The sequence below is a fragment of the Balaenoptera physalus genome (assembly GCF_965194825.1).
Source record: "Balaenoptera physalus genome assembly, chromosome: 13".
Lineage (NCBI taxonomy): Eukaryota > Metazoa > Chordata > Mammalia > Artiodactyla > Balaenopteridae > Balaenoptera > Balaenoptera physalus.
Window position 1 is genome coordinate 101,964,771 of NC_138892.1, and position 18,633 is coordinate 101,983,403.

At 58.0% G+C, this 18,633-nt stretch overlaps 2 protein-coding genes and 1 long non-coding RNA gene across 5 annotated transcripts; 1 reads left to right on the forward strand and 2 right to left on the reverse strand.

The window, feature by feature from the left end:
• Positions 1–693: 693 nt before the first annotated feature.
• PTPN6 (protein tyrosine phosphatase non-receptor type 6) lies at positions 694–16,026 on the reverse strand. 3 transcript variants are annotated; one of them, XM_082420177.1, is made up of 16 exons: positions 15,710–16,026; positions 10,570–10,692; positions 10,172–10,366; positions 7,455–7,644; positions 7,181–7,297; positions 6,981–7,094; positions 6,727–6,823; positions 6,282–6,361; positions 5,958–6,107; positions 4,444–4,575; positions 4,172–4,326; positions 2,002–2,069; positions 1,749–1,900; positions 1,556–1,647; positions 1,060–1,200; positions 694–924 (listed from the first exon to the last, which is right to left on the reverse strand). In XM_082420177.1, the coding sequence occupies exons 1-15, from the start codon at positions 15,721–15,723 to the stop codon at positions 1,086–1,088; spliced, it is 1,794 nt and encodes a 597-aa protein (XP_082276303.1). In that variant the 5' UTR covers positions 15,724–16,026; the 3' UTR covers positions 694–924; positions 1,060–1,085. The 3 variants fall into 3 exon arrangements, with proteins under 3 accessions (XP_082276303.1, XP_082276302.1, XP_082276304.1); XM_082420176.1 differs by having other exon boundaries at positions 694–884; positions 15,710–16,023; XM_082420178.1 differs by lacking the exon at positions 15,710–16,026 and adding an exon at positions 10,771–11,639 and having other exon boundaries at positions 694–884.
• LOC309640953 lies at positions 10,354–12,102 on the forward strand. Its single transcript, XR_014252459.1, has 2 exons — positions 10,354–10,386; positions 11,637–12,102. It is a non-coding gene; the product is annotated as an uncharacterized lncRNA (long non-coding RNA).
• A 372-nt stretch (positions 16,027–16,398) lies between the features above and the next one.
• On the reverse strand, positions 16,399–18,408 carry LOC309640922 (protein C10). Its single transcript, XM_082420415.1, has 3 exons — positions 17,843–18,408; positions 17,373–17,549; positions 16,399–16,627 (listed from the first exon to the last, which is right to left on the reverse strand). The coding sequence occupies exons 1-3, from the start codon at positions 17,892–17,894 to the stop codon at positions 16,476–16,478; spliced, it is 381 nt and encodes a 126-aa protein (XP_082276541.1). The 5' UTR covers positions 17,895–18,408; the 3' UTR covers positions 16,399–16,475.
• Positions 18,409–18,633: the final 225 nt, after the last annotated feature.

The following is an 18,633-nucleotide window of genomic DNA, read 5'->3' on the forward strand; positions in this document are numbered from 1 at the left end:
GCCTTAACGCAAAGAAGGAGTCATCGCTGTTGTCCACTCTGGACCCAGGGGAAGGAAGAGCGAACAAAAATAAAACTGAAACTCTGACCAACAGCCTAAGGGCTCTTAGTAGCCCCAGAAAGGGAGGAGCGTGGCGCCCCTTTGCACACCAGGTGCCCGGGGGAGGGAGGTTGGCCCTGGGCCTGTGTTAACTGGCCGTTGTTATCGATCTTCTTAGCTCCTGGATGTAGAAGTCGGGCTGGAGAATGTGGTTGTGTCCCCCTCGGGGTGACCCTGGCTGCGACTCCAGGAATGCAGGCTCTGGGGCCAGAAGGCCTGAGTTAAAATAAAATCTCAGCTTCGCTGCTCAGTAGTCCTGTGGCCTTGAGCAAGTTATTTAATCTCTCTGTGTCTCAGTTTCTCCCACTGTAAAATAGGAATGTTACAGGTACCTCGGTTCAATGACCACTTTTAGTCTTTTCAACAGCGCCTGACACATGGCGAGAGTGGAACGAATGTCACCATCCCTGATCTCAGTGATCTTCACAACCACCCTGGCGGGACCATCCTCCACTTTAAAGGGACGAGATGGCGGAGGAACCCGGCTCACACTCACACTCGTGTGTCAGACTGTGAAGGCCCAGCTTTCTGTGTCCACATGTGGCACTCCCTGCCCCCCTCCTGCCCAGGCACACAGAGTTAGAGACCCACACACACAGTGACCTAGAGGCTTTATTTACAAGAGAAAGGCCTGGCCCTGCCAGGGGCCTTGCTGGGCTATATACAGGGGCTGGGAGAGGGAGGTGGGGACACGGCCATTTAAATTACAATGGAATGGGGGGCCAGGCTCCGAGGTTCAGGCTCTGGGTCTTCCACTGGAGGCCTCTGCAGGGACGGGGCTGAGGCTGCAGAGACAGGGAAGGAAGGGGTAAGAGGGGGTTGGACCTGGAGGGGGGGACAAGACACAGGTCTGGTTGGGCTGGGAAGACAGGGTGAGGCCGCAGCCGCCCCATCCATCCCATCCCGGGGAGAGCACGGGGCCTGGGGGGCCCCTGAGGGCAGGCCCGGGAGGGGCCGTACCGTGGCCACCGCAGGACAGGCCCAGCTCACTTCCTCTTCAGGGAACCCTTGCTCTTCTCCTTGTCCGCTGACCGCTGCTTCTTCACCTTCTCCTCTTTCTTGTTTCTACTGTGCACGTTCTCATACACGTCCTCCTTGTGTCTGCAGGCGGGGCAGGCAGGTGCGGGCAGTCAGCAGACAGGGCAGGGGTCTCCAGCACCAGCAGCCCCTCGGGGCCACCCCATCTCACAGGTGAGCAAACTGAGGCCAGGAGAGCGAGGAGACCAGTCCTGACAGTGTCCTTACACTAGACTAGAAGCTCCTCTGGGGGCGGAGGCTCCACCTCACACATCAGTGCCTAGCACAGGCCCCACGTGGAGGGCACTCAGGAGACACTTGTGAACACAGGTTGTAAGAACCAAGCTTGAACTTGAACCCGAACCTCCCTGGAAAGGACGGGTCGGGCTGGGGAAGAGAAAGGGGCAGATGCTGGGAGGCGGGAGGCGGGGCCACTCACTTGGAGGAGGTGCGGGCGGCCTTGGCATGGGCATTCTTCATGGCTGGGGGGTAGGTAATGTTCCCGTACTCCGACTCCCGGCCCTTCTGGGACTGTGGGAAGAAGTGTGGTGGGAGGCCGGTGGTCCCAGCAGCACCGGACAATGCCCACTGCCCCCCTCCCTCGGCCCCACCAGGCCATGCTCTGCCCGCACCTGCATAACCTCCAGCTTCTTCTTGGTGGTTTCGATGAACTGGGCGATGGCCACGTAGATGAACTTGTACTGCGCCTCCGTCTGCACCATGCCCGAGCGCTGGGCCCGTACCATCTGGATCGTCTTCTGGATGTCGATGTCACAGTCCAGGCCTGGCAGGGAGGGCAGCTGGACGTCAGGCCCTGGGCAGAGGTGGTGGACACGGGGGGCCGCTCCCCCACCTGCCCCCGCATCTCCCACAGGTCACCCTCACCCTTGGTGGAGATGCTCTCCATAAGCATGTCGATGACGATGATGGTGCCGGTGCGGCCGATGCCGGCGCTGGGGAGAGAAGGGGCACCATCAGAGACCCAGCCTGCACTAGCCGGGAAGCTGCGGCAGGGTGGGGGGGGGGCGGGGTGTCAGCGCAGCACCGGCAGGGGCGGGGCTTAGGGAACCGGCGAGATGTGAGATGCAGGAACCAGGCAGGGTCACTGGGAGGGTAGGCAGGGTAGAAGTCTGCCCAGCTCTGCACCGGTGCTCATCACTCCAGCCAAGGGATTTGGGGGCAGAACCTGGCTCTCAAGTGCTAAGACGCTGCTCCCCAGACACGCATCACTTCCCTTCTTCCCACCACCACACTCCACCGCCTGCTTCCACCCCTCACTCTGCCCCCCACCCCAGGAGGTCTGGGACCCCGTTCCCCGACCACATCCTGCCTGCTCCCCTGGTGCTCTGGGCCTCCCCGGCCCTCTCCCACAGCCTTGGCCCCAGCGAGGCTGCCCTCCTCGCCGCAGGAGCATCTTTCGGCAAGGCTCCATTTCCCTTTTTCTTCAGATCCTGATGGCAGGGCAAGGGCAGCGTCCAAGACAGCAGGCCTCGGGAGCCACTGGGCTCAGGAAACTTGGGGGAGCATCGCAGCAGGAAGTCTGCCTTCTCCCCACCCTCTGCCGCCAGCCCTGGGCAAACAGACCCCAGGAGCCTCAGGACCTCACATAGAGCCCAGTCCCACCCCCTCGGCTAGGCCAGTCAGGCCAATGCCCTGAGGTGCACTGTCTAATTTCAAACCCAGATTGTCAAAAATAACACCCCCTCACCCACTTCCTTCCTGTAACGTCTAAATTAAGGCCATGGGGATTTCAAGAAGGGGGGGGGAGGCACGGCCTGGAGGCACAGTCCCTGAGGCAGCACATGGGGGGCACCTCCAGACTCAGCCCCCCGGCCCTGCCCCAGGACGCGCAGTTGCTGGTGGGGCAGAAGGAGGAAGCCCCAGCCCTCGCGGCCCCGGGGTCACGTGGAGGGAGCTGGAAGGGAAGAGGACAGAGCAGATTCCCATTTCCCCGTTCCCTGCCTGACGTGAGCTATTAAAGCATTAACAGCTCCATTCTTGGGCATTTACTGTATTCCAGACACAGTGAGAGGGTCTCACACTCACAACAACCCTATGAGACCCTGATCTTACGGACAATGAATCCGGGGGTCAGAGAAGGGAAGTCCTTTGCCCAAGATCGCACAGCCAGTGAGTGGAGGAGCTGGCATTTTGAGCAGCGGCGTCCGTCCAGGACCCTGTGCCTGCTGCCTCCCGTCCCCCCAGGCCAGGCCGGCTGAGTAGGCCCGTCTGCGGGACGCTGCCCCTCAGACCTGATGGGACACCTGCTCCTCCTTGCTGACCCCTCAGCTTCCCACCTGAGCAGGAACGGGGCCTCCTGACCATGAACATGAGGGTCTCCAGTGGAGCTAATGGTGCATGAGCCCAAGGGCTGAGTTGGGGGCACTGGCGGGAAGGGAGAGGTAGGTTGCAGCAATGAAGAAGCCTCAGCCCACCGCCCAGGGCTGCAGATGGAAAAGAGAAGGGATGGGGAGCTACACCAACCCCAAGGAGAAACACCAGAAACACCGGCTGGGTAGGCGCGTCTGAGAAAACAGGAGTGACCAGGACCTGGGTCTACCGTGAGCCCTGCTCCAGGCTCCCCCACTGACCAGCGGTGACCTGGCAGGAGGCTGGGCCTGCTTCCTCATCTGTATGTGGCAGGGTTGGACTAGATGCTACATCCAGGGAAGTCTCTGAGGAAGCCCGCCCCACCAGGCACAGGATCAAACAATGGGCTTGGTTCAAGCTTAAGTTCCACCCATGGGTCTGGAGTCATCAAGGAACCCAGGGACTTCCCTGGAGGTCCAGAGGTTAAGACTCCTCGCTCCCAATGCAGGGGGCGCGGGTTCCATCCCTGGTGGGGGAATTGAGATCCCACATGCCACGTGGCGTGGCCAAAACAAAACAAAACAAAAAACAGTATCAGGGAACCCAGAAGAGGTGGAGGCCAGGGGAGGCATTAAATGAGTTAATATGTAAATTGCTTACAAGTGCGCATGGCACTTAGCAGTGCTCACTTGCCAGCTACTACTTTGATTATTATTGCTAATATCATCATTATTATTATTCTCACCTGCAGTGCACGATGATGGGCCCTGGGTGAGGCAGACTTTCCTGCCGCTGGTTGATCTGGTCCAGGAAGCTGAGGACACCCCCAGGCTCGCTGGGGACCCCGTGGTCAGGCCAGCTCAGGTACTGGTAGTGCCAGATCTCCCGAACCAAGTCCCCCTGGGTCAAGGACATAGTCAGTGGCCCCTGCTCCCACGCATGGCCTCATTCAACCCAACCAAAGAGAACAGGTGTGAGGAGGGCCCGGGGCATGGGGCGGGGGCGGGGGCCACTCACATTGTCCAGCGGGGAGACCTGTAAGGTGCGGAGTTTGTACTCAGCTGTGTCGTGTTCCCCGCAGTTGGTTACAGCGTAGAGTCCATAAACGCGCTGAGTGCCCACCTCTGGCCAGTATGGGACACATTTGTTCTGAAAAGGGAGGGTGAAGGTGGGGACTGAGGCCTGTGCCCACCTCAAGCAGGGCCTGAGTCCCTGGTGCTGGCCCCGTCAGCATCTGATGGATGAACAGATGAACTGGCCAAGAGTCAGAGACATAGGGCCTGGCTCGGCCTCTTACAGGTGGTGAGACCTCACCAGCCACTTAACAAGTCATTCAGTGCACGTTGGCTGGCACATGCACTGAACCTGAAGCTGTGCAAACCAGGCTGGAGTTACAGACACAAGTAAGACGCAGCCTATGCCCCTGTGCCTGCAGGAGCTCACAGAGAGATAGGTGAGCAGGGAACCAGAGCCGCTGAGGAGCCAGGGGGAGGGAGAGACTAATCCTCCCTCTCGGAACAGAGGAAATCAGGGACGGCTTCACAGAGGAGGGAGCATTTGAGCTGGGTCATCAAAAAACGAGGAGTCGGGCTTCCCTGGTGGTGCAGTGGTTAGGAATCCGCCTGCCAATGCAGGGAACACGGGTTCGAGCCCTGGTCCAGGAAGATCCCACATGCCATGAAGCAACTAAGCCCGTGTGCCACAACTACTGAGCCTGCGCTCTAGAGCCCGCGAGCCACAACTACTGAGTCCACATGCCACAACTACTGCAGCCCGCATGCCTAGAGCCTGTGCTCCGTGACAAAGAGAAGCCACTGCAATGAGAAGCCCGCATACTGCAACGAAGAGTAGCCCGCGCTCGCCGCAACTAGAGAAAGCCCACACGCAGCAACGAAGAACCAACGCAGCCAAAAAGAAAAAAAGAAAGAAAATTTTAAAAAAACCAAGCGAGGAGTCTGTCAGGCAGAGAGAGCGCAGAGCCAGGAAGCCAGTCCCTAGCAGAAATGAGCTCGTGCAGAGGCGTGGAGGCCTTAGGGAGCCTGGACGGTCAGAGGCAGCGAGGGCTGGAGGGCAGCTACCAGGCCTGAGTGCCGGGCCCGGCAGGGTGACTGTTCTGAAGGCAGCTGGGGGCCACGGCAGCGTTCTCAGAGCGAGCCGTCTGGTGCAGTGTGTGCTCTGCACGGGTCACGGCCACTCCACTGCAGAGGGTGCCGTGGGAAGGGGGCGGCCTGCAGGCAGGGAGGTAGCTTGCCCGTGGGGTGAGGGTTTGGGGCTGACTCCAGAGAGTATTACGAGGCCGAGAGGACAGGAAGGGCTGCTGCCCACAGCGGGACAGAGGGACACTTTAAGGAAAGAGGCCACTGGAAATCTGGGTCTGGTGGTCAGGGGAGCCCAGGGTGGCAAGCAGGGGTCCGGGAGTCAGCGTGTACCCAGACCTCGTGCCTCAGTTTCCCAACAAGGTAGGACCCTTGCCCTCTGAGGTGCCCCAAGTCTCTTTGGCTTAATGGTGGTGGACGACTACTGGGGCTTACCCGGCCCTTCTCCACCTCCCGGGTGGTCATGACGATGACACGGGTGTTCTCCTGCCACACCATCTGCCAGAAGTCGATGACCGTGGCCTCCAGGCAGCCCTGGCTGGCGATGTAGGTCTTAGCATTCTCATCGGGGCCTAGCAGCTGGTTCTGGACGCGGGTGCAGAGACACGCAGGACCGTGAGCCCCTCGCACCCCTGCCACATTCAGCCACCCAAGGCAACAGCTCTGGCTTCACCCGTGCATATTTGGACCCAGCCCCCCCACGAACGGGGGTCCCCAGGGCCCAGCCCCCCCTCCCCCATGACCGGCGGGCACACCCACCTTGACGTAGTTGGCGTTAATGTAGTCGGACCCAGGGATGTTACTGTCACGTCCCTGCAGGACCACTCGGCTGTGGTCGACTGGGAGCAGGCAGAGAGGAAGCAAGAAAGGCGTGGGTCAGACCCTTGCTGAGTTTCCAGGCCTTTCTTGCCCAGAAGCCACGAGCTCTCAGAGCCCTGCGGGCAGGCAGGGATGGGGGATCTGTATGGGGTGGGGCTGGAGGTTTCAGAGGAAGAAGGGGGTGGGGGTGGCGTGCCGGAGGCCCCTCTGGGAGGAGCAGAGGCTTTCTGGAGGAGGGGAGGCTCTACTGCGGGTGGAGAGGGGTCCCCCCTTGAGCTGGGGGAAGAGACCCTCTGAGCTGGGGGGAGGTCGGCTGGCAGAAGGGGAGTTTCCTGGGTGAATGGCTGGGGGAGGGCTGGAGGCTGCCCAGGGATCGGGCACTCACACGGAAGGATGTTCTTGTAACGGTTCTTGCTCTTGTTTTCTGGCCGCTGCCCTTCCAGCCGCTGGTGCAAGTTCTTCACCTCCTGCTTCTGCAGACTCTGTGGTGCAAGAGGGGGAAATGGAGCCCCAGGCCCTGGAGAAGGGCCGTCCACGGGTGGCGAGGACGTGGGGCAGATCAGAGTAAGGGGTGGGGAGAGAGGGGACGGGGTCTGCCTGGGACCCCAGGCCCTTTGTCCTGCTGGTCTCATCACGCACCTCAAACTCCTCCCAGAAGCCAGCCTTGGCTGTGTCCTCCGACTCCTGCTTCTTGTTCAGTTCCAAGACCCGGTTCTCAATGTCAGCTGCGTTCACCCTCGTGGCGTAGTATGGCTGGGGTGAGGGAGGACGAGAAGTCAGCCGCTTCTAGAGCTCAGAAGCTCAGGGGAAGGAAGGAGGCAGCCAGGCCCACCCCTCACCTGCCGCAGGTAGACGAAGGCGCCCGAGGCCTCCTCAATCCCCGTCCTTTTGAAATGCTCCACCAGGTCCGTGAGGCTGTCGAAGGTCTCCGAACCGCCCACTGTGTAGCGTCCACCCTGAGGGGGGCCGAGTCAGGCCACCTCTCAGGACCCGAGTCTCCCTCCCTGGACCCCCTGCCTCAGCCCGAAGCCCAGGCTGACCCTCTCCACGGGCAATGCTGGAGCACAGATGGGACCCCCAGCAGGATGCCGCCCCACTACCCAGATGCCTTACCTCACACATGACCTTGATATGGGTGACTCTGAGCGGGGAGCCCGGCCCAGCCTTGGGCTGGTCGCTGAGCACGGACAGCACAAAATCTCCAGGCTGGCTGAGACTTTCACGCACGAGGAAAGTCCAGGGCTCACCCTTGGCCTGCAGCAGTGTCTCTGCCTGCCCTCCAGACATGTGGCCATGGTACCACCTAGAGAAGACAGCATCCAGGGAGTTGAGACCGAGGCCAGGGGCAGGTGCTGGGTAGACATTCACGGAGGGGGCAGGGAAACCGGGCACCTGCCACGTGCAGGCACTCTGCTATATGCTTTCAAATCCACCACCATCACAGAAATGCTGAGAGGTAGATACTACCCATTCTGCAGATGAAGAAACTGAGGCTGGGTGATTGCACACTGGCCCAAGGCCCTTGCTGATAAGAGGCGAGCCTCAGGACTTCTAAGCAGGCCCACCTCTGAAAGTTTAAGACAAAGGCAGACAGGCAGGCCATATCCAGAATATTTGGAGGGGAGAAACCCAGGAAGGGTCTCCATGAAAGGCAGGGCTGGGCTAGGGAAACAAATGCAGAGGCCAAACCACAGAGAGTGCTGGGGATGGGAGAGACGGAAGTCACAAGGGAGGCATGATGGGGAGAAGTTCCCCAGGGGGACCGGGAAAGCAGACAACCCCGCTGAGTAAGAGTGGTTTGGGGGCTCTGGGGTGCCTGGGATGATGTCACTGAAGGAGCTGTTAGAGGGGCTCAGAGGGGCTCAGAGGGGCAGAAAGCAGAACTAGGACCTTTCCCCAAAGCACACCCCCTTCCCAGGAGGAAACTGTAGCCCCGCAATGCCCAGCCCCACAGGAAACCACGTGATGGAAAAAACACAAAACTCCTTCTGGGGAGAGAGTGAGAAGTGAGGTTGTGAGGTTTCCTCAGCCCAGGGACCAGGGGAGGGGGGGCATTTTCCAACCGCAGGAATGGGGAGAAGGAGGGAGGGGGCCAGTCTGTCCCGCCCCATCTCACTCCTGCCCCAAGGAGACTGCAGCTCAGAGACTTCCAGAGTCTCCTGCCCTGTCCAGGACCCCCTGGGCCACCCCATCCCATCACTCGGGGATAGGCCAGGTCCCCAGGGCTATGGAGAGGGGGCTAACCCGCTTCCCCCAGGCCCCAGGATGAGGAAGTTTCCATGCAAATGTCAGGCTGACCACAGGGGAGAGCTAGCCAGTGAGGGGACAGATGCAAATTCCCGCAGAGGGGGTGGGGCAGCTGCGAGAACACAAGCTGAGGTTTGGAGAAAGAGCCTCCTCCACACACTCCCGGGGTCAAGGGTGAGCCCAGGCCTCCTGGCACAGGTAACCAAAAGGGCCTCTTAGGGTCAGCTGCCCTGGTCTTGATTCCCTCGGTGCTCGACTTCTCCCAGCCGCAGTTGGAACCCAGGCTTCAGGCCCCTCCCAGGGGGTCTGCTCAGCTCCATCCCTCTTCCAGCTCCACCCTCTTCCTGCAGCAGCCAGCAGGGCAGATCCTGGCCCAGACGAGGAGGAAGCCAGGACATGAAGAGCTCAAGAGAGTCTGGGTGGAAAATCCCCATGAATGTTGCAGGTGGGGTGCAGGAAAAGGGGCAAGAGGGGGCAGACACCAAGGAGGGTCAGACACCAAGGAAGGGCAGTCACCAGCAAGCTCATCAATGTGGCTTCCCTCCTGGAAGAGGTAGCTTCACAGGAAGTGGATCAGTGGCTCCATGTTCACGGGAAAGAGGTCTCCAGGGGTGGGCCCCAGGGCCTTTACCTCAGCCTCATCCAGGGCTAAGTTTCAATCACTGACTTGGAAAAAATATGAATGCACATTGGGAGGCACGCGTGTCAGAGAGACTGAAAGCGGACAAAATCAAAGTTCAGAATCATTTCAACAATCGATACACAAATACAGGACAAGGGCAAGTTGACTTGACCCCAGGAGTGTGAAAAATAAACCCAGAGTTAGTTGTTCAGCTGCCCTTCCCCTTCATAGGAGCTGTCACGGAGATGAAGCTATAAAATGAGCCACGGACTCACGGACCAGGACCCTAACCGTGTCCTGCTGAGTGTTAGGGCCCCACCACGCTCCACCTGTGCACTGCGGAGACTGCACGGGAAGTAGCCAGCCCAGTTCTGGGGACCACATCTTTGGAGCCAAAAAGATGGAGCCAAAAAGATGCCTGGAGCATTACCCTGTGCCCAGGTACTAGGCCCCTTACACACCTATCACACAGTTTTCAATGATCTGGGTTCCGGTCAAGGGACTCGTCCAGCTCCACCCAGCCCAAGGGGGCAGACCTGTCCTCACGGGGTTGCTGAGATGAGGCACCAAGTGTCCTCATAAACGCTGGTCCCTATGCTCTTCCTCAACATCAGCCTCTCCCTGTATTAACCCCTGCTGGGGAGGGAACAGTTACAGGAGGGCAGATTCTGTTCCAGGTAAGAAGAAGTTCTTTCTAACAACAGAGCCAGACTGCTGGGAAACACAGCCACGAGGAGTGGCCTCTCGGGCACTAGCAGAGCCTGGGCTGCTGGCAGACAGGGACCCTGGAGAAGGGCGAGGTGACCTTCTCTTCCTCAGGGGTTGATGGAAAGGGGCCCCAGGATCACATGGAGGGAAGAGGCCCACAGAGCCCTGAGAAGGAGCGGGGGCGGGGGGGGGCACTTGGGGTGGAGGCCAGCCCACCTCTCCGTGGGCTGGGCCAGGGCGCGGAGCCCCTCACCTCTCACTGGTGGGGTCTGAGCAGTTCAGCGGGTACTTGAGGTGGATGACGGTGCCATCGCGGTCCTGCAGGACGCCCTGCTGCTGCGTGTAGAACTCCACCAGCTCCGTCAGCGTCGCGAACTTCTCCCCTCCATACAGGTCGTAGAAATCCCCCGAGTTCTGGATCCGAATGTGGGTCACCTGATCCCCCACCCTGCAGGGCACCGGGCGGCGGTGAGGCCGGTGGATGCGAGAGCGAGAGCGGAGGGGGGGCGGGGTGGGGGATGGGCGGGGGTCCTGGGCAGGGAGCGCACACGGGGGCGGGGTGGACACACACAGGGCCGGGACGCGCTGGGGCCTGGGCAACCAGAGTGAGAGGCCGAGTCCTGGCCCCCGCTAGAGCCTCGGGCCACCCACCTGACGGAGAGGGAGAAGTCGCCCTGGTTCTTGCGGCTGGGCCGAGCCAGGAAGCTCCCGTTGACCCCTCGGCCCTTGAGCAGGGTCTCGGCATCCAGCCCACTGAGGTCTCGGTGAAACCACCTGGGAGGCCGGGAGGGCAGTGAGGAGAGGGCCCTGGGGCACCCCACCTCCTGCCTACCCAGGGTCCCCGGCCCTTACCTCACCATCCTGGGGGTGCCCGGGGGGAAGGGGGTGCAGGCAACAGGGTGGTGCCGCTGAGTCCGGGCAGGCGGAGAACGCCGGGGCTAAGCCTCGCGAGGCTCTCAGCGCCCAGGCCACCTCACCACCGCGGTCCTGGTTCTGGGGCTGCCACTCCACTGGCCTGGGGCAGCCGGCAGGGCGGGGACAGGAAGGGGCGCGGCCGACCCCTTGGGGGAACTCACTCTACTTCTCGTTTTAGAGCAGAGTGGGGAGAAGCTGCGCAGGGTGGCAGTGGCGAGGTGGGGGGGGGCCCACTTCCCATACGCCTGCCATCAAAGGCCTCGGGAGCGCGGCCCTCCACACGTGGGGGGACACCCGAGTAAGGACACACGTGCGCCTGGCGCACTCCGGGCGCAGACCATGCTCGGTACGTGGGAAGCCGCCCAGCCACGCGCCGTCTACTCCCGCTCCCCCAGCCACTTCCACGCAGCCTTCCCTGGTCCAAGCCACTAATAATGGTGACGGTGGCAACTGTCACTAGTGGAGTCCGTATGCCAGGCACTGTACTGTATGATATTTACATGCCTTATCTCAGGTGTCATCACCATAGCCCCGTGAAGCAGGTACCTTCGTTATCCCCATTTTCCAGACAAGGAACCTGGGGCTCGGGGAGTGTAGGGAGCTCGCCCAGGGTCAAACAGTCAGTAAGTGGCAGTGCCAGGATGCAAGCCAGACGGCCTGGTTCCAAAGCCGGTGATTTTAACTACTGTATGCCAGGCCTCAGGGCTTCAAAGAACAGAGGTTGGAACTGTACTCCAATAAAAAAATAAAGAGCTGGGACTTCCCTGGTGGCGCAGTGGTTAAGAATCCACCTGCCAATGCAGGGGACACGGGTTCGAGCCCTGGTCCGGGAAGATCCCGCATGCTGCGGAGCAACTAAGCCCACGCGCCACAACTACTGAGCCCATGTGCCTAGAGCCCGTGCTCTGCAACAAGAGAAGACACCGCAATGAGAAGCCCGCGCACCGCGACAAAGAGTAGCCCCCGCTCGCCGCAACTAGAGAAAGTCCGCGTGCAGCAACGAAGACCCAATGCAGCCAAAAACAAATAAATAAAAGAAAAGAAATTAAAATAAATTTTTTTAAAAATGACTCCATCTTGCAATGCAGGGGACACCAGTTCAATACCTGGTTGGGGAACTAAGATCCCACATGCCACACATGCCACAACTAGAGAGAAGCCCGCACACACACTGCAACTTAAGCGAAGAGCCCGCACGCCCCAACTAAATCCTGACGCAGCCAAAAAATAAATAAATAAATATTTTTAAAAATAAAATAAAAATAAAAAGCTAAAAAAAAGAACAGAGGTTGGGAGACTCTTCTATTAGGGTCACAGTGGGAGGGGGAGACTCCGTAATTGCCAAGGCCGGGAAGATGCCTACAGAGGGATGCCCTCCCCTTCCTTGACACACACAGCTGAAGAGGTGCCCTGGGGCAGAGGGATAGACAGAATGACCCCTATGCCCTGTGCAACTTGCACCTTCTCTGCTTCTTGTCCTCAGGCTTTGGCCCGTCCATCTAGCCCCAACCCTGCAGTCATGTAAGGAGCAGACCTAGGGAAGCAGGTAGGGGCGGAGCCACCAGCCCCCATGGGTGCGTCCACCCTATGCCTGAGCTGTAGGTTCTTGCCAAGGGGGTCTGGTCTGAATCCGCTGGAGTTCAGGACTCTGACCAGAGGCCTGTCTCCTGGGACTGGGGCTGGGGGCCCAGGGCTTATTCTCAGGGCCGGTTGACCTGGAGAGGCCCTAAACACTAAAAGCTTGTCATGCTCCCTGTAATTCCAAATACAATCACAAACATCCCCAAACCAAAGCAAGAGGGAAGAAGCCCAACGGAACAGACGCAAGAAACTCCTGTCGGTGGCTTCCCTAGGGAGGGGGACCAGGTGGCTGGAGGAGAGGGCTGGGAGGGACCTTTCCTTCTCCCTTCCACCTTTTTGAAGGTTATATCATGGGCATGTATTACCTTTATAAAAATAAGTAAACTGCCTGGGAGCTCGCAATTCCTGGGACACTTCTGGGCTGCTGGGAATGCTCTACATCGCGATCTGGGTGGTGTATACACGGATGGAATAAATGTGATGTTCAATATTCATGCACATGATGTATGCTGTGCCTCAAAAAATAAGGAAAATAAATAACAAAGTGTTCAAGCCCAACAAAAGTCTATTTTCTTATGTTGGCTACTTTATCATTTTTTGAACATCAATTTCCCCCCCACCCCAAAAAGGGCTTCTTTTTTCCGCCTCTTTCTGGGGCCCTGGGAGCCTTGCTTGGTCTGTTTATTGCATGGTCTAACACTGACTACCTCCAGTCTTGGACAGCTGCCCTGAAAGACCATGAAGTCACCCCCACAGCAGGGGGCAGTAAGGAGGTGGACATCGGCGTCTCCACCACAGGGGGTCCGCTGCCGGTCTGGCTCACCTCCAAGTGGTCAAAACTTAGCACCATGCCTCGCACAGAGTGTGTGTCCAATAACCAAGCTCATCCGGACCCATGCACATACATGGTCACAAGCCCAGGTCCGGTCCTACACAGGCACACCCTGCTTGTCATATACAGATGAGTATACACACACATGCACACAAACAAGCACACAAGCATCCACTTATGCACACACAGTCCCACTACATGCACCTCACCATTCATGTCCATCTACACACGTACCTGGTTGGGTGCAAACACCCACATGTGGACACCACATCCTGACCACACACGAAGCTGCAGGTCCATGCTCGGCACTAAACACTCCCTGCACCCTGGCCACAAGCCACTCTCCTTCTGGAGCTTACACCACTTGGTGGAGAGAAACTAACTAGGAACCCGGAAACTCCTGACCATGGAAGAAGCAGGAATTTCTCTGAAGGGAGTCAAGCCAGAAGACAGACAGACACCAGGATGAGATGTACTGTCTCTGCTGTCCTCTGGCAGGAAAATAAATAAGAAGCACCTCCCTTCCCTTGACATAAGTGCTCTGGAGTTCACAGAGCACTTGCACACACACACAATCCCATTTGGGCCTCAGACATCCCTGTGATGTAGGAATTATTTTTCTGAATTTTTTTTTTAAGGGAGGAAAACAGGCTCAAGGAAGCTCAGAGTTACAAAAGTAAGGGCCTATTAATTCCGAAGAGAAAATTATTCACTTGGAAAGCAAGGAAATAAAGGTAGAGATGAAGATCAAGGGGGATGCAGAAAGACAGGCAGTCTGGAAGAGCAAAGAAGGTGAAATAATATCTAGAAAGTTCTTGAAGTTCCCTGAGCCTCAGTATCCCTACCTGATAAATGGGCTTAACAATATTTCCCAAATACTGATACAAAAGACCAATATGAAGTAAGTTTTTGGCACGAACAGCTTTTATGTGACATTATTAATCCACATGCCAACATTATTTAGTAGGTCTCATTAGCCCAATTTTAGAAACAAAAACTAAGCCTCAGAGAAGTAACTTGCCCAAGGTCACAAGCTAGTAAGGGGAAGGCAACAAACCAAGGCTGTCTGACGTGAGGCCACTGCCCTTCCCACCACACCAACCACTGCTGGAGAAGGAGGCAGGGCACTGGCACAGCCCATGATGAGGCCACAGGGGCCGGCACTCCTGCAGAGGCAGGATCTGCAAAGGCACCCAGGGGGCAGGCACAGGACCCACTGGAGCAGCGCTGGGTGGGAGCAGGGCACTGTGGCTGAGCTGAGCTGCTCTCAGAGGCTGGGACCCATGGCAGAGGGTCTCACAGGGCCAGGCTGGTGACCCAAGGAAGGAGTCTGTCCCAGGAGAGGCCTTGCCAACCACCTGGTAGGAAAACGACCGAGGTGGGAGTGCGGAAGGGATCAGGGACCAGACAACTCAATCAGAACCTTGACATCAGGGCTGAAGGAGACAAGGTGTGCACTGGGGGAGGCAGGGCACACCCCAGGGCAGATGTCAGTGTGAGAAGCAAGAACCTGCAGGACTCGGGGGTGACCAACCCATCAACTCACCAACACGCCAAGCAGGTCCTCACTGTAGCATCCAAACTCCAGCAAGGCCCAGTCCGTCCCGGCCCTCCCCACTGGCCTACTCTGCTGCAGGCGCTGTCATTTAGTTTGTTCTCACAGCAGGGCCTTTGCACTGGCCGTTCCCTCTGCCCAGGGGCACTGGAGCCTGGCTCCTCCTCCTCTTCCTCCAGGTCACAGCTCCTGTATCACCTCCTCAGGAAAGCCTTCCCTGCCCCCTCCAGCCAGTGATGCCACTGGCACCCCAGTCACTTACTAGCACGTGAAGCTGTTTCATTTTCTGGGTAACACTTCTGAGAACCTGCAATTATCCTATTTAGTGGGTTCCTTGGGCAGTCTGTCACCTTCCACTGGAGTGAGTGAAGCTCTGTGAGGGCAGGGACCGTGTCTCTCTTGTTTGCTATAGTATTGGCAGCACCTTAAAAAGCACCTGGCATATAATAGATGCTCAACAGGTATCTGTTGAATGAACTGATGCAGAGTGAAGGGAAACTGAAGGAAATCTGAATGAAGGATACTGGGAAGTTGAGTGGGAACAGGGGAGCCTTCTCAGATTTGCCTTTCAGATGTGTAATGTTTCACACGACATGGGCTCCCCAGGGGGACAGATCCTAAGCAGATGGCAGAAGCAGGGGACCAGAGGGTGAAGGGAGAAACGCAATGGTGAGAAGAAATATGCATCTGTCAGGGAGAAAGTGCTAGAGAGGGGGGGCGGGGGGGTGGTGCAGAGGGCTACGGATGAGCCTGGAGTTCCTGACATCTTTCGGGGAAGCAGACCCAGGGCAGGGGGCAGGGGCAGGTCGCACTCGTGGTGACACACCTGTCAGGAGTGAGCAGGAACACTGCCCCTCCCTCCCGAATGAACAGGAGACCGTGATACCCAAGTGGAGCAGGGGACTTACCCATGGGACAGCATTTCCCGAGAGGGGTAGGGAGTCACAGGCAGATGGCCACAGGGGGCGGGGCTGAGCCCGTGGCGCAGCTGTGCGGTGGCCCAAGGTGAGGAAGAACACTCAGAACTCGGCCACTTTCCTCTCGATGCTGCCCGCCAGGCCAAGACACCACAGGGACAAGCCCATGGACTTAATAAACCCGGAAAAGGGACAGGTGGGGAGGGGCTGGCCTCAGACCGCCCACAGCAGCTGGCTTCTCCCTCTAGCCCCAGGCCGGAGTCCAGCGCCGCCTGCCTCTCCCCCGCCTCCTTCCCTGGGGAAGGGAGGAGCCACCTGGAGCTCCACCTGGCGCTCCGGCCAACGGAACTGAGGGAGGATGGGTGCTGCGGGCAGAGACCAGGAAGTAACCCTGGCCAAGGGCGCACCAACCAATGGGGGAGCCTCCCAGCACGCAGAAGCCAAGGGGCCTCAGGAAAAGCCCAGGAAGCCCCACTCCTCAGAGGCGGGGCTGCCCTGTGCAGGCCCCCCAACCCAGGGCGTTGAGGAGCCGGCCCCTCCTCCCACTCTGCCCTGGAGCTGGTTGGGCCCAGCAGGAGCATGGGGAGGATCTGGACCGGGAGATGGAGCAGCCTGCAAGGCAGAGCGCATCAGGCCAGGACGTAGAGGTTGTCAGGGTCACAAAAGACAGACGGCAAGGCTAAGTCATAGGCACATTTATATCCTCCGGAACACCAAGGTCTTCCCTTCCCCAGCAGTGCCACGGGAGGGCCAACCCTCAGGAGGCGGCCACACTGCCACCCGAAGCAGGCCCGTGGGGCGGCAGGGTCATGGGCGGCAGGAACAGTGCCTTCAGCTTGCCCGACAGGCTGGCAATCTCGGGATCCTGGGCCTCGTAAGACTTGACCAAGCGGGCAAACTTAAGGACACCTGCAAAGGGAAACAGGAGCATCAATCCACACCCCCAGCAGACGGATGTGCCCAAGATGGCAGGAGGAGGCAGCTTGAGCCCGAGTCGCTGGCTACTCTCGCTCTGGCCCCAGGTAGCTGTCTGCAAAACAAGACACATGCAGGCCTCTGCCCTGTGTGGTTGGATCAACTACTTCCTGGTCTACACTGGGGTACAACTAGATGGGATGCAGTGAATGAAAATATCCCGAAGCATGCTTCCCACCATCAGGTGAACCATTTTAGCAATTTAGTCACAAGACCCCAAAGGATGCACACCCACAAGATCACCAGTCTATAACCAGGACACAGGAGGGCCATGGGCCAGCTGGGTTGAATCAATAAGCACCCTTGGGGAACACCCTGATCTCACCAAAGGAATTGACCGCCAATCCTCATACAGAGATGAGCTGAAACACCTTAGAGGGGGCTACAGAACTGTGCGGTCATGCCGATACTTCACTACAAGCCATCAGAACGGGTTTCAGGTCCAGCTCGGCTGTGCCCTCCAGCACTTGGTTTATTTCTAGAGTCTGTTTCCTCATCTTAAAATGGGATAACAGTATAATTAATGGTAACTAGAAAACGCACTTCAGACTTCGCTTGGCTCAAGTTCACGAGTACGAATACAGGTAGAGTGTGGCTGCCGCCATGTGGCGAGAAAGGGGACGACGGTTCAGAGCCCCAAAAGATCCCTCGCTCTCTCCTCAACCTCCGTCTGACCCACCTTCCCCGTCGCAGCTGAAGCCATAAGCTTTGATAACCTCCTGCTGAATCTGCGTGGCAACGGGCAGCACGAATTGCAACATCTTGCCCATGTCGTTGCACGCGTTGTCCCGCGCCTCGTCCATGCGCACGGCGTTCTCCGGGGCCGAGAACGCCTGGATCACCTCGGCCAGAACCACTGTACATCAGACACATCCCCGGAAAGAGTCCCGTGTAGGCATCGGAGCACGGCCGGCGGGCCCAGCCGAAAACACAAGGAAGAGGACAGGAAATTACTTAACGGACTGAAACCATAGTAACCCGAATAGCTCGGGCTACGACTCTCTCTAAGAGCGAGGACCCTTCTTAAGTGAGAGTATGGTACCGCGCACCCGCATTTCCCAGCAAACGCAGCCACGTTTCTCGCCCCGGATCTTCCTCCCGCATGTTTTTCTAGCAGAAAGCCCACCCGACAACTAGACAGTTTCTCACCCTTGGCCTGCTCGGCACTCAACGCTGCAGCTTGAGCCGAGGCGGACGCCATAGAACAAAAGATGCACGTGCAACGGAGCCAGGGAAACGCCCAAGAGAAACGAGCAGACTCCTAGAGCGGCTCTCCCAACGGGTGGGGCAGATGGGAAACTGCATCAGCTGAAGCCGGAAACCTCGCGGTGCAACCTCCATTTCTTTGCTTATAACACCCGGTATCGAGTTTGTAGTGAGAAAACTAAACAAGCTTGCAACCTAAAGATTCTAAAGCTCACTCAAAAATTATTCTATTATTAGAAACAAACTGTATGGGGGGGGTTTTCCGGTGAAAACCAGAAAACCTACTAGACAAATTCTAAAAGAGCTGTAACACTGCCGAGACACACCCTGGAGAGAAGGTGGCATGTCCACCAACTCCACTATTGGTTAGGGTGAGCTCCCATTGGCATTTCCTACTCTTTACTGCTATACAAGCAACAGGGCACACTGCAACTTTCAGAAGGGAAAACACTATTCAAAAGAACTCTCTTAAATCATTCCTTTCTAGAGTTTGTGAACGTTTGGTACAGGCCTATGCAAATAACTCGATGCCGATTGGCTGAGGAAGAAGCCAGTCACTCCCCTTTAGTTTTTAAGAACGTAGACAGGGATTCGCAGCAGTGAAAGCTTGGCGTTAAAGCATCTCGCGCGCTTTCCGAAAATGGCCTTGGGGCGGGGTGGGGGGAAGCTAATTTCCTTTCCCTTCTGGGCGTTTGAAATTGTCACCCACTCCGTCCTCCAACTATAGGGTGGTT

Coding starts and splice junctions, on each gene's coding strand:
- PTPN6 (XM_082420177.1), bottom strand. Junction 4,327..4,443: donor AGGTCTCCCCGCTGGACAAT/GTGAGTGGCCCC, acceptor TCCTTGACCCAG/GGGGACTTGGTTCGGGAGAT. Junction 1,901..2,001: donor GGAGAGCATCTCCACCAAGG/GTGAGGGTGACC, acceptor CCTCCCTGCCAG/GCCTGGACTGTGACATCGAC.
- LOC309640922 (XM_082420415.1), bottom strand. CDS start 17,894: ATGGCGTCCGCCTCGGCTCAAGCTGCAGCGTTGAGTGCCGAGCAGGCC. Junction 17,550..17,842: donor GAGTGCCGAGCAGGCCAAGG/GTGAGAAACTGT, acceptor TCTGATGTACAG/TGGTTCTGGCCGAGGTGATC. Junction 16,628..17,372: donor CTTCAGCTGCGACGGGGAAG/GTGGGTCAGACG, acceptor TTCCCTTTGCAG/GTGTCCTTAAGTTTGCCCGC.